The sequence below is a fragment of the Pelophylax lessonae genome, assembly GCF_965119305.1.
Source record: "Pelophylax lessonae genome assembly, chromosome: 13".
NCBI classification, from domain to species: domain Eukaryota; kingdom Metazoa; phylum Chordata; class Amphibia; order Anura; family Ranidae; genus Pelophylax; species Pelophylax lessonae.
The window spans coordinates 3,052,082-3,067,025 of NC_138780.1; the positions used below are offsets into that span (position 1 = coordinate 3,052,082).

The 14,944-nt window shown below is 46.6% G+C and overlaps 2 protein-coding genes across 2 annotated transcripts in view; both read left to right on the forward strand.

The window, feature by feature from the left end:
- ILF2 (interleukin enhancer binding factor 2) overlaps nt 1-14,944 on the forward strand; it is a 181,362-nt gene that overhangs the window by 84,578 nt on the left and 81,840 nt on the right. The gene's annotated exons all lie outside the window — the stretch shown is intronic.
- NPR1 (natriuretic peptide receptor 1) overlaps nt 1-14,944 on the forward strand; it is a 101,050-nt gene that overhangs the window by 33,676 nt on the left and 52,430 nt on the right. The window contains exons 2-3 of the mRNA XM_082275146.1: nt 10,500-10,699; nt 13,533-13,643. Coding sequence (XP_082131272.1) covers nt 10,500-10,699; nt 13,533-13,643 — 311 coding nt within the window. The remainder of the gene's footprint in view (nt 1-10,499; nt 10,700-13,532; nt 13,644-14,944) is intronic.

Consider the following 14,944-nt stretch of genomic DNA (forward strand, 5'->3'; position numbering starts at 1 on the left):
TGCCTGCACTGGGGAGCTACAGATCATTGAGGGAACCATGAATGCCAACATGTACTGTGACATACTGAAGCAGAGCATGATCCCCTCCCTTCATAGACTGGGGGGCAGGGCAGTATTCCAACATAACGACCCCAAACACCTCCAAGATGACCACTGCCTTGCTAAAGAAGCTGAGGGTAAAGGTGATGGATTGGCCAAGCATGTCTCCAGACCTAAACCCTATTGAGCATCTGTGGGGATCCTCAAATGGAAGGTGGAGGAACGCAAGATCTCTAACATCCACCAGCTCTGTGATGTCAAAATGGAGGAGGGGAAGAGGACTCCAGTGGCAACCTGTGAAGCTCTGGTGAACTCCATGCCCAAGAGGGTTAAGGCAGTGCTGGAAAATAATGGTGGCCACACAAAATATTGACACTTTGGGCCCAATTTGGACATTGTCATTTAGGGGTGTACTCACTTTTGTTGCCATCGGTTTAGACATTAATGGCTGTGTGTTGAGTTATTTTGAGGGGACAGCAAATTTACACTGTTATACAAGCTGTACACTCACTACTTTACATTGTAGCAAAGTGTCATTTCTTCAGTGTTGTCACATGAAATGATAGAATAATGTGAGGGGTGTACTTACTTTTGTCCGATACTGTATATATATAATTATTATTATTATTTTTATCTATTATTTTACTCTTCCTAGGCAGGCAATATTGAGGTGAGTGGGGTCTGTGTGAGTTTTGGCGCTCATTATGGCGGTCCGCGCTGTAATAGAAGGGTCTCAGTGATGTGGGACATATGGGACGACGCTCCCGAGGGGAGATTGAAGGGAGCAGATGGTAATCTTATACAGGAAAGATACAATCCGGGGGGGTGAGATTACATTCCGCAGGATGGATATTACCGCCACAACGTGCCAACTGTTACCTATGAGAGCTGCTGGCACCACTCACAGCTCTGCACTGATACAAGAAACGCTGGAAATATGCCTCCTAATGACCAACCTGAGTGAGCCCCCCTCCCCCCAGGGCCGGACTGGGAATAAAATTCAGCCCTGGAAATAATTTCATACCAGCCCCATAGCATTATTATACTGACCCAACAGCATAACGCCATTATTTTCTTCTTCATAAATGGGAAAATCATACATTTTAAAGCACATGTGAAGCGTGAATTATATATAGATAAGACAAATATGAAAACATATAGGACTTTACATATTTATAAGAGCAAATTCCAGATAAAAGTGGTAAAAGTGCAAACATGGTACAGGAGATGTCAGAGGCTGTGCGGACATGGTACAGGAGATGTCAGAGGCTGTGCGGACATGGTACAGGAGATGTCAGAGGCTGTGCGGACATGATACAGGAGATGTCAGAGGCTGCGGACATGGTACAGGAGATGTCAGAGGCTGTGGACATGGTACAGGAGATGTCAGAGGCTGTGGACATGGTACAGGAGATGTCAGAGGCTGTGGACATGGTACAGGAGATGTCAGAGGCTGTGCGGACATGGTACAGGAGATGTCAGAGGCTGCGGACATGGTACAGGAGATGTCATAGGCTGCGGACATGGTACAGGAGATGTCAGAGGCTGTGGACATGGTACAGGAGATGTCAGAGGCTGTGCGGACATGGTACAGGAGATGTCAGAGGCTGCGGACATGGTACAGGAGATGTCATAGGCTGCGGACATGGTACAGGAGATGTCATAGGCTGCGGACATGGTACAGGAGATCTCATAGGCTGTGCGGACATGGTACAGGAGATGTCACAGGCTGCAGACATGGTACAGGAGATGTCAGAGGATATGCAGACATGGTACAGGAGATGTCATAGGCTGTACGGACATGGTACAAGAGATGTCAGAGGCTGCGGACAAGGTACAGGAGATGTCAGAGGCTGTGCAGACATGGTACAGGAGATGTCAGGGGCTGTGCGGACATGGTATAGGAGATGTCAGAGGCTGTGGACATGGTATAGGAGATGTCAGAGGCTGTGCGGACATGGTACAGGAGATGTCAGGGGCTGTGCGGACATGGTATAGGAGATGTCAGAGGCTGCGGACATGGTACAGGAGATGTCAGAGGCTGTGCGGACATGGTACAGGAGATGTCAGAGGCTGTGTGGACATGGTACAGGACATGTCAGAGGCTGTGCGGACAAGGTACAGGAGATGTCAGGGGCTGTGCGGACATGGTACAGGAGATGTCAGAGGCTGTGTGGACATGGTACAGGAGATGTCAGAGGCTGTGCGGACATGATACAGAAGATGTCAGAGGCTGTGCGGACATGGTACAGGAGATGTCAGAGGCTGGGCGGACATGGTACAGGAGATGTCAGAGGCTGGGCAGACATGGTACATGAGATGTCAGGGGCTGTGCGGACATGGTACAGGAGATGTCAGAGGCTGCGGACATGGTACAGGAGATGTCAGAGGCTGGGCGGACATGAACAGGAGATGGCATAGGCTGCGGACATGGTACAGGAGGACATGTCAGAGGCAGTGCGGGCATGGTACAGGAGATGCACCCTTAGACTGTCAATGCCATCTCTGTCGCACCATCCCGCGCTGTTACTGTAAAGATCTCTTCCTACATTGGCGGTAAAACCCTCCATACAGCTGACCCCCCGCATATTTCAGAGAATGAATAAATTAAAGTGAAGCTCCGTGTTGGAATTTCAGTTACTGAGGTCCTCTTTAACCTTCCCTCACCTGGTATGGTGACACTGAGCCCCCCGCCGGCCGTTTCCCTCGTTTAGCGGCAGGGAAAGAAGGCTAAGTGTCAGTAATGAGGCGTGGGAGGTTCAAGCATCTATTATTCATCAGGTAAACACCAACGTCCCCGTTACATTAGCATTTTAAACACACGCATTAACTATGCTGAGAGAAGTGACACCGCTGGGCCACTTCGGGGGGTGGGTGGGGGGGGGGACACGGGTGTTAGCTATGTGTATCGGGTCCCCCCTCCACCCCTCCTGCTCTCCCCCCTCATATGTCACCTTGCGATGGTGACTCCATCTCTCATCAGCAGCAATCATCTCTCCGAAGGATCATTCATATGATTTCCATGTATATTCTCCAGCAAACCGAGATAAGTGACACCAATCAGGGAACTGGTAATGGGTTCCAGGAATCAGGAGGTTTGCTTATTTTTCATCTGAGTTTAATATCGTTTTCATAGATCAAGCAGGGCTTTCGGTATGTCTGTGGACGGGACTGCATCCTCTTCTTGCCAGCCTTTCTTTTCTGGAAAAAAAAAAAATAAATAAAAACACTTTCCAGGAGACTTCAGATTTATGAATTGGGTGTCAATAATTTATTCTGGGGTGATCTGGGGCACATGGTCAAATCTGGCCCTCCAGGCCATTTCATGTGGCCTCCACACCTCTCCTGCACCCGTCTTGTTTCTGCCCCTGTCTCAGCAGGAGGACAGAACTTCTCTTACAGATCCTGTACTTCTCTGTGCAGCCAAAGAAAGGCTCATCTGTACCCTTAGTTTGCCCTCTGCTCTTAGCTTGCACTAGGGATGACCCCATGAGTTAACATCCAGCCCAATAGGCAGGCATCTGGGACACTACGATGACCAGAAGCAGCTATCCCCCACGTGCAGACGCAGGGAGCATACAGGAGTCCATTCACTTGGGGTCCAAAAAAGTTGGTAAGCCATCCAATGGCCTGCACATCCTCCAGGGGACTAACCCAAGGGGCTCAGAGAGTGGATACCAGAACCTCATTCAGCAAACGTAAGCCCAAAAAGGGGGGGGGTTTATTCAAAAGGCAACCAATGCCTCTGACTGATTTTATAGGGTGTTGGTAGGTAGCACTGTGTTGGGTTTTGGGGGGCAGAAATGTGTTGAGTTTTTGATGGCAGATCTGTGTTGGGTTTTTTTAAGGGCAGGAATGTGTTTTGGGTTTTATTTGGTAGGATTGTGTTGGATTTTGGGTGGCAGGTCTGTGTTGAATTTTTGGTTGAAGGTCTGTCTAGGGTTTTAGTCCATAGGATTGTGTTGAGTTTTGGTTGGCAGGTCTGTGTTGGGTTTTATTTGGTAGGATTGTGTTGGGTTTTGGGTGGCAGGTCTGTGTTGAGTTTTTGGTGGAAGGAAGGTCTGTGTAGGGTTTTAGTTGGTATTATTGTGTTGGGTTTTGGGTGGCAGGTCTGTGTTGAATTATTGGTGGAAGGTCTGTGTAGGGTTTTAGTTGGCACAATTGTGCTGGATTTGGGTAGCAGGAATGTGTTGATTTTTGAGTGGCAGGTCTGTGTTGGGTTTTAGTTGGTAGGATTGTGCTGGGTTTTTGGGGGCAGGTCTGTGTTGGGTTTTAGTTGGTAGGATTGTGTTGAATTTTGGGTGGCAGGTCTGTGTTGAATTTCTGGTGGCAATTCTGTGTTGGGTTTTAGTTGGTAGGATTGTGTTGGATTTTGGGTGGCAGGTCTGTGTTGAATTTCTGGTGGCAACTCTGTGTTGGGTTTTAGTTGGTAGGATTGTGTTGGGTTTTCAGAGGCAGGTCTGTGTTGGGTTTTAGTTGGTAGGATTGTGTTGGGTTTTTGGTGGCAGGTCTGTGTTGGGTTTTTGGTGGCAGATCTGTGTTGGGTTTTTGGTGGCAGGTCTGTGTTGGGTTTTAGTTGATAGGATTGTGCTGGGTTTTTGGGGGCAGGTCTGTGTTGGGTTTTAGTTGGTAGGATTGTTCTGGGTTTTTGGGGGCAGGTCTGTGTTGGGTTTTAGTTGGTAGGATTGTGTTGGGTTTTTGGTGGCAGATCTGTGTTGGGTTTTTGGTGGCAGATCTGTGTTGGGTTTTTGGTGGCAGATCTGTGTTGGGTTTTTGGTGGCAGATCTGTGTTGGGTTTTTGGTGGCAGATCTGTGTTGGGTTTTTGGTGGCAAGTCTGTGTTGGGTTTTAGTTGGTAGTATTGTGTTGGGTTTTTGGTGGCAGGTCTGTGTTGGGTTTTTGGTGGCAGATCTGTGTTGGGTTTTTGGTGGCAGGTCTGTGTTGGGTTTTAGTTGGTAGGATTGTGCTGGGTTTTTGGTGGCAAGTCTGTGTTGGGTTTTAGTTGGTAGGATTGTGCTGGGTTTTTGGGGGCAGGTCTGTGTTGGGTTTTTGGTGGCAGATCTGTGTTGGGTTTTTGGTGGCAGGTCTGTGTTGGGTTTTTGTTGGTAGGATTGTGCTGGGTTTTTGGTGGCAGGTCTGTGTTGGGTTTTAGTTGGTAGGATTGTGCTGTTTTTTTGGGGGCAGGTCTGTGTTGGGTTTTAGTTGGTATGATTGTGTTGGGTTTTTGGTGGCAAGTCTGTGTTGGGTTTTAGTTGGTAGGATTGTGCTGGGTTTTTGGGGGCAGGTCTGTGTTGGGTTTTAGTTGGTAGGATTGTGTTGGGTTTTTGGTGGCAGGTCTGTGTTGGGTTTTAGTTGGTAGGATTGTGTTGGGTTTTTGGTGGCAGATCTGTGTTGGGTTTTTGGTGGCAGATCTGTGCTGGGTTTTTGGGGGCAGGTCTGTGTTGGGTTTTTGGTGGCATATCTGTGTTGGGTTTTTGGTGGCAGGTCTGTGTTGGGTTTTAGTTGGTAGGATTGTGCTGGGTTTTTGGTGGCAGGTCTGTGTTGGGTTTTTGGTGGCATATCTGTGTTGGGTTTTTGGTGGCAGATATGTGTTGGGTTTTAGTTAGTAGGATTGTGTTGGGTTTTTGGTGGCAGGTCTGTGCTGGGTTTTTTGGTTGGTTGAATTATGTTGGACTTTGGGTAACAGAATTTTGTTGACTTTTGGTTAAATAGTGTGCAGTCCTTGTGGCAGGTACGTATGTGTGGCTTTGGATAACAAGATTTGACTGACTCTGTTTTGGAAGAACTGTGTTTGGTCTTCAGCTGGCAGGATTATTTTCAGTTCTGTACAATTTAGGCCCTCATCAAACGCTCATCTCTGAAGTTCCAAAACGCCCAACAAGCAAAATCCAATTCATTTCAATGGCCCCTGTTCACATATGAGCGTTTTGTTGCCTGAAGCAAAATGCCCAAAGCTCAAGAAGGTATATGAGCTTCTTTTTTGGTCAGATGTCAATGCCTGCCTCCAAACACCTGCAAAAAAACTCCCGAAAAATGCCTCAAAATGATATTCTCAGGTGTGAATGGAGCCTTAAGGAAGTATATTTAAGTCATGGCATTAGGCACAATGTTTTGTTTATAGGAAGACATTGTTGTCATATGAATTGTCCTAATTCCCATGAATCCTTTGTCATTGTTACACTTTTGTCTTATATTCTTTATATTATATAAATACCTATTTGAAAGCACATATTTAGTGTCTGATGTTCCTCAGGTGGTCAGTGGAAGTACATTTTCCATTTCTGAAGACTGCTTGCTGGCAAGGCCCTGGTTGGTCTTTTTGGGTGGGTTATGGAAGAGAGACGAATTGACAGCACAGAGAAAGGCAAGGCCATGGCTCTCTTGTAGTGTCCAACAAGAATGGGTTAATTTCGAGTGAGCGGAATGTCATTTGTTGTCAGCATAGAAAATAGAAGTGCTGAGGCTCTTGAAAGCAGAGAGCCTGTCGGGTCCCCCACGTTGTTGGAGAAAGACAAGTTTGAAAATTACGTACATGACAAACTAATAACTGAAACCCTCCGACAAAGAGAATTAATGACACCCAGCTGTACGACTGAAACTGCAGAAACTCAAAGCCATTAAATTGCCTCCATGTTTCTCTGGCTGGCAGTCAATAACAGATTCACCTCCTGCACCTGGCCGGGTTGATGGCTCTCGTGAATGACAAGTGCCCATCGTCGCTGGTTTCTTTGAAACCTGGCAGACAAATTACCATATCTATTCACTGAAGGAATTATCGTCTTGTAAGACAAAGTTCACCCGTATCGCCGGGTTTTTGCTCATCTTACAGTAGCCCGTTGTCTTTCTCTTCCATAATCGTAGCCATCGCTGTATCGACAATACTCTGAAGTGATTTTACAATTATTGGTATTTTTCTCCAGTTGTTAACACAGCATGCACACCAACAATCTAGACTCTCATCCAAGCCATCAGGAAATTAGATCTATGCCAGGGCTAATTTTATATCCATAGGGCTGAAGTCTAGACAGCAGCTAGAGTGGGTGCAGATGGTTCAACTGCTCTGGGCTCATAAGGTCAGGCAGGATCCCTCAGCATAATTGGCCCTGAACCTTAACTACCAGCTGCTTCTGTACAGAAAAATGTCAAATTCCTTTACTGGTTCCTTCCCCTAATCTTCTGCTTCACTCTATAGGAGGCTTATTAAAGAATTACCCAAGGTCTACTAGATCCATGATTAACAAGATCTGTGGTCAACCGGATCCATGAACAACCAAAATTCATGCTTAACTAGATCCATGGTCAATCAGATCCATGGTTAACCATTTCCGTTATTAACCGAATCCATGATCAAGCAGAACCATGATCAACCTGATCTGTGGTCAATCAGATACATGATCAACAGATCCATGGTCATCCAAATTCATAATTAACCAGATCCATGATCAACTAGATCAATTGTTAATCTGGCTAAACATTATACAATGTTCTTGTAAAAATTTCCTTTAGATGTACCAAAACTATATAATATAAAGTCAAGCCTAAACACTTTCAAATTGTATGCAATTAAGCAGGCACTACATAGTTGAAGGTAAATCTAAAGGAAATTGAACAAAAAAAATTGTAAAATGTGTAGCCATTGACCACGAAGTCTACTAATGCTTACCCTCATTGAGGTCAACTCATGTATGTTCCTTCAGAGCTACAGATAGTGTTTTGTTGTATGATTAGTTATGCTCATTTACCACATTGTCTGTACAATATTGCTCATTTGTTTTCGTATATTGAATACTCAATAAAAACACTGAAAGAGAAAATGTGTAGCCAGCTTTAACCAGATCCGTGGTCCACCAAATCCATGATCAAAGAAATCCGTGGTCAATCAGATCCATGGTCAACCAGATACATGGTCAACCAGATTCATGATCAACCAGATCCATGATCAACCAGATCCATGATCAACCAAATTCACGATTAACCAAATCCATGATCAACCTGAGCTGTGGTCAACCAGATCCATGGTCAACCAGATTTATGATCAACAGATCCATGGTCAACCAGATTCATTAATTAATCAGATCCATGATTGACCATATCCATGGTTAATCAGATCCATGGTCAACCAAATCCATGATTAATCAGACCAATGTCAACCAAATTCATAATCAACCAGATCCATGGTCAACCTAATTCATGATTAAACTGATCCATAGTTAACCATATCCACGGTCAACCAAATCTATGATCAACCAGACCTGTGGTCAATCAGATCCAAGGTCAACCAGATACAGGTCAACCAGATTAATGATCAATCAGATCCATGGTCAACCAAATTCACGATTAACCAAATCCATGATCAACCTGAGCTGTGGTCAACCAGATCCATGGTCAACCAGATTCATGATCAACAGATCCATGGTCAACCAGATTCATGATCAACAGATCCATGGTCACCCAAATGCATTAATTAACTACTTGCCTTCTGTGCACTTAAACACCCTTCCCATCCAGACCAATTTTTAGCTTTCAGCGCTCGCACGCTTTGAATGACAATTGCGCGGTCATGCTACACTGTACCAATATAAAATTTTTATCATTTTTTTCACACAAATAGAGTTTTCTTTTGGTGGCATTTAATCATCTCTGGGTTTTTTATTTTTTATAAAAAAAAAGAAAAAAGAGAAAATTTTGAAAAAAAAAAAGTTTTTCTTATTTTCTGCGAGTAAATTTTGAAAATAAATAAATTTTTCTCCTTCACTGATGTGCGCTGATGAGGCGGCACTGATGGGCACTGATAGGCTGCACTGATGGGCACTGATGAGGTGGCACTTATGGGCACTGCTGAGGTGGCACTTATGGGCACTGATGAGGTGGCACTGATGAGGAGGTACTAATATGCCGCACTGATGAGCACTGATAGGCGGCACTGATGAGCACTGATAGGCGGCACTGCTGGGCACTGAGAGGTGGCACTGCTGGGCACTGAGAGGTGGCACTGATGGGCACTGAGAGGTGGCACTGATGGGCAGCACTGATGGGCACTGGCGGGCGGCACTGATGGGCACTGGCGGGCGGCACTGATGGGCACTGGCGGGCGGCACTGATGGGCACTGGTGGGTGGCACTGATGGCACTGGCGGGTGGCACTGATGAGCACTAATGGGCGGCACTGATGAGCACTGATGGGCAGCACCATCAGTGCCCACACTCAGTGCCCATAGTGCTGCCAGTCAGTGCTCATCAGTGCCTAGATGAGCAGGCACTGACTGGCAGCACTATGGGCACTGATTGTGTGCACTGATGGGGGGCACTGATGGTGGGCACTGTGGGCATTGAAGGTGTGTTTGGTGTACCTCTAGTAATCAGGGCACTGGTGATCGGTGCCCTGATTACTTTTTTCTGTGTCCCCGGCGCTGTGCAGCTCTCCCTCCTTCCTCACACGCAGGCTCTGTGTGAGGAAGGAGCGCCGGCGATGAGAGATGATCTCATATGTTTACATATGAGATCATCTCTCATTGGACGGCTTGATCACGTGGTGAATGGCCGCTGTGATTGGCCATTCACCACGATCTGTGATCGGCTGTGTCCAAGGGACACGGCCGACACAGATTCCCCCCGATGCGCGCTCGCGGGAGCGCGCTGGGGGCGTGTCACTGGGAGGCCGTTTAAAAACGGCCTCCCGAAAATTCGAGTCCGCGCTGCAGCCGTATATAGGCTGTAGCGCGGATGGCAGGAGGTTAATCAGATCCATTAATTATCCATATCCATAGTTAATCAGATCCATGGTCAACCAAATCCATGATCAATCAGATGATCCATGGTCAACCAAATTCATAATCAACCAGATCCATGGTCAACTTCATGATTATACAGATCCATAGTTAACCATATCCACGGTCAACCAAATCTATGATCAACCAGTCCTGTGGTCAATCAGATCCAAGGTCAACCAGATCCATGATCCAGGCTGTCATATCAGTTGCTGAGTGGTCCTGGTGGTCAGTTCACTCCTGCATGCATGAAGAGGAGAAGCAGTTCTTAGGCCGCAGTACTTACATAAATTTGTTCATGACCAATTTTTTGGTGATGAGATCGTTGGTTTTCTTCAGATTCATCTTAGGAACAATCATACACTAAATTTTGGTGCAGGGATTTTGGCGCTCTACACACAGGTCCCAAAATCACATGATGTTACCTCCCTAACAATACCGGCAATACTCGTACGTCTGTAGTACATTGTAATAATATTGTATTGATTGTCGTAGAAGTACACATTGCGCCTGAGTCTTGGGGTTATCTTGAAATCAAGGGTGTGGGCTTTTCAGGAAACAGTAGAAGGGAGGTGAAGGTAGGGTAGCAAGATGGTGGACTGACCACATTGGTTACACCTAGCCTCACTATTTTGATTGTATCTAAAGTTTTTTTTTTTTTTAATTCTTCTCCATGTTTCCGCTCCTCTTCGCAGTTATCTACATGTGCTGCCCTCCGGACGACCTACGCCAACTCATGTTGCAAGCTTGGCGCCAAGGCCTGTGCTCCGGCGACTATGTCTTCTTCTACATTGACAACTACGGCGCCAGCCTCCAAGGCTCCACCTTCCCCGACTACCAGCGGCCCTGGTACAGAGGCGATGCCGACGACGCCAACGCCAAAGAGGCGTTTAAGGTAAACCAATATAATCCTTCGTCTCGGCCAAAATTTAAAATCTTTTTGAAGGGGAATTGGATGGAGGACTTGGCAGAGATTTGGGGTTAATCTTCATACAGGCCCCGAGTAGCTTTGAGCTTTCCAGACTGGAATAAGTGTTCCGCTGAATGTTTTTGTGTCTAGGGCCCCGGGCCCTCCATATTTCCACACTTTGTGAGTCATGCGTTTTGACAGGGGAAGAGATGCAGGGTATTGTCGCGGAGGAAGGGATGAGATGGAACGCTTCCTTGAAGGCAGCCGAGGTCTCCGAGAGACAAGACGGAGCGAAAAAATGGGAAATAATGGATGAGGGGAAGGTGGCAAGAAATGAAAGAATTCAGAAATTACATTTGTCACAGTGGGGGGCGCAGAAAGATGAGGAGAATCTGGGAGTTTTCTTGTAGATCTATGTATATACAGTATATATCATTGTTCGCTTATCGTGAAAATATCAAACAGCAAGCCTATAAAAATGAGTCGCATCAAAAACCAGCTTTAGGCCAGTCATACAATAATAGCTCAGAATGTGACCGGCTGAATACATGCCGGAGTTTTACTTTAAGCTCACATCTGTTCTCGTACGTTTTTTTGGCGAAGGATTTGTTGCTGCACGCGAGACGAGGGAAGACGCACTGACAGAAGGTGACTCTAGGCCTCTGCGACTGACAGTTCTGAAAATGGCATTCCCATCCCCCCCTCTCACATACACACTGAACTGGAACACCATGTCACCCGTGACTTCTATGGAAGCAGCACTTAGGTTGATGGCCCCCCGTGGATTCCGACCCCCCAGGTGCGAGCCGTCACTCACCGACGCTACGCGCCGCTGTATATAGTTCTGTCTATATACTCCGCTGTCTGCGTTACATCAGCCCAACTGACTGCAAGCAAAGGGTTAATAAAGGAGGGGGTTCTAAGATTCCAGATATTTCTTTACCCTCTATCCCTCCATTCCCTCTATTGTACCCCAACCCCCCCCGTCCCTCTATTATACTCCAATTCTCCCTCTGTCCCTCTATTATACCCCAATCCCTCCCTCTGTGCCTCTATTATACCCCAATCCCCCCTCTGTCCTTCTATTATACCCTAATCCCCCCTCTGTCCTTCTTTTATACCCCAATCCCCCCTCTGTCCCTCTATTATACCCCAATCCCCCCTCTGTCCTTCTATTATACCCCAATCCCCCCTCTGTCCCTCTATTATACCCCAATCCCCCCTCTGTCCCTCTATTATATCCCAATCATCCTCTGTCCCTCTATTATACCCCAATCCCTCCCTCTGTCCCTCTATTATACCCCAATCATCCTCTGTCCCTCTATTATACCCCAATCCTCCCTCTGTCCTTCTATTATACCCCAATCCCCCCTCTGTCCCTCTATTATACCCCAATCCCCACTCTGTCCCTCTATTGTACCCCAACCCCCCCCCCCTCTGTCCTTCTATTATACCCCAACCCCCCCTCTGTCCTTCTAATATACCCCAATCCCCCCTCTGTCCTTCTATTATACCCCAATCCCCCCTCTGTCCTTCTATTATACCCCAATCCTCCCTCTGTCCTTCTATTATACCCCAATCCTCCCTCTGTCCTTCTATTATATCCCAATCCTCCCCCTGTCTTTCTGTTGTACCCCAATCCCCCCTCTGTCCTTCTATTATACCCCAATCCTCCCTCTGTCCTTCTATTATACCCCAATCCTCCCTCTGTCCTTCTATTATATCCCAATCCTCCCTCTGTCCTTCTATTATACCCCAATCCCCCCTCTGTCCTTCTATTATATCCCAATCCTCCCTCTGTCTTTCTATTATACCCCAATCCCCCCTCTGTCCTTCTATTATACCCCAATCCCGCCTCTGTCCTTCTATTATACCCCAATCCTCCCCCTGTCCTTCTATTGTACCCCAATCCCCCCTCTGTCCTTCTATTATACCCCAATCCCCCCTCTGTCCTTCTATTATACCCCAATCCTCCCTCTGTCCCTCTATTATACCCCAATCCCTCCTTTGTCCCTCTAGTGTACCCCAATCTCCCCTCTGTCCCTCTATTATACCCCAATCCCTCCTCTGTCCCTCTAGTGTACCCCAATCTCCCCGTCTCTTTTATATACTCATTCTGCCTTTCTTTGTCCACCTTGTATTTTTTTTTTCTCCACTTTAGGTGGCACTCAACTGTAGCCCCTCTTAAGCTGGAGAGGAAGTCATGAGGAACATGGTTCCTCTATGGTTTCCTGGGTCACTGGGGAAGCAAACCGATTGAATGCTGTTTCTCTATGTGACTCTGGCAGCCATGTTGGGCTGGGCAGAGCCTATTTAATGCCCTGGTCCCAGGTTTGGCACGTTTTATGTGAGTTTACAGCGCAGGGAAAGGTATCCCGTCTGGTAGGGACAGCGCTAGCTGCCCCTTTCAACAGAAGCTGTTAGTCCGGCTGAAATCTGCTTTTTTTACGTTGGCTGGAAACCATGAGTGCACCCGAATAGGCAGCCTTCTCATCGGGTTGTTATGATCTGTTGCCTCATTACTTCAATACAAGTTCTGCATTGCAACTGTCTATGGGAATTATTTCCGCCACACCATGCTCACCCCACCTACAAACCTTACCTAAACAACACTACCAACATGCAGCACAGCTAAAGGGCTTAAAGGGTCAGTCCATCCAGAAATAATGTATCAGTTATAGGTGGGGGTCTGGAGGGCTGGGTTGTGTTACGCCTCCATTGCCCCTTTAATCTGGGTCTTCCTAGACAGAGGCCTACCAGTGTCTTACGATGAATAATTGTTCAGATTTCCCTCTTACATGTTGTCTTTCCTGGTCAGTCAGTGATGATTATCACCTACAAGGAACCGGAGAACCCCGAATACTTCGAATTTCTGCAAGATCTGAAGAGCTACGCCCCCAAATTTAACTACACAGTGGAGAGCACATTGGTGAGTGAGAGATGGGGGGGTCCTATATCCATATTGTTAATTCAATCTGTCCGCCTATCTCCATGGGTGGGGGTTCCTATATCCATATCGATAATTCAATCTGTCCGCTCATCTCCATGGGTGGGGGTTCCTATATCCATATCGATAATTTAATCTGTCCGCCTTTCTCCATGGGTGGGAGTTCCTATATCCATATCGATAATTTAATCTGTCCGCCTATCTCCATGGGTGGGGGTTCCTATATCCAAATCGATAATTCAATCTGTCCGCCTATCTCCATGGGTGGGGGTTCCTATATCCATATCGATAATTCAATCTGTCCGCCTATCTCCATGGGTGGGGTTCCTATATCCATATTGATAATTCAATCTGCCCGCCTATCTCCATGGGTGGGGGTTCCTATATCCATATTGATAATTCAATCTGTCCGCCTATCTCCATGGTTGGGGGTTCCTATATCCATATCGATAATTCAATCTGTCCGCCTATCTCCATGGGTGGGGGTTCCTATATCCATATCAATAATTCAATCTGCTCGCCTATCTCCATGGGTGGGGGTTCCTATATCCATATTGATAATTTAATCTGTCCACCTATCTCCATGGGTGGGGGTTCCTAGATCCATATTGATAATTCAATCTGTCCGCCTTTCTCCATGGGTGGGGGTTCCTATATCCATATCGATAATTCAATCTGTCCGCCTATCTCCATGGGTGGGGGTTCCTATATCCATATCGATAATTCAATCTGTCCGCCTATCTCCATGGGTGGGGGTTACTATATCCATATCGATAATTCAATCTGTCCACCCATCTCCATGGGTGGGGGTTCCTATATCCATATCGATAATTTAATCTGTCCGCCTATCTCCATGGGTGGGGGTTCCTATATCCATATCGATAATTTAATCTGTCCGCCTTTCTCCATGGGTGGGGGTTCCTATATCCATATCGATAATTTAATCTGTCCGCCTATCTCCACGGGTGGGGGTTCCTATATCCATATCGATAATTCAATCTGTCCGCCTATCTCCATGGGTGGGGGTTCCTATATCCATATCGATAATTTAATCTGTCCGCCTATCTCCATGGGTGGGGGTTCCTATATCCATATCGATAATTCAATCTGTCCACCCATCTCCATGGGTGGGGGTTCCTATATCCATATCGATAATTTAATCTGTCCGCCTATCTCCATGGGTGGGGGTTCCTATATCCATATCGATAATTTAATCTGTCCGCCTATCTCCATGGGTGGGGGTTCCTATATCCATATTGATAATTTAATCTGTCCGCCTATCT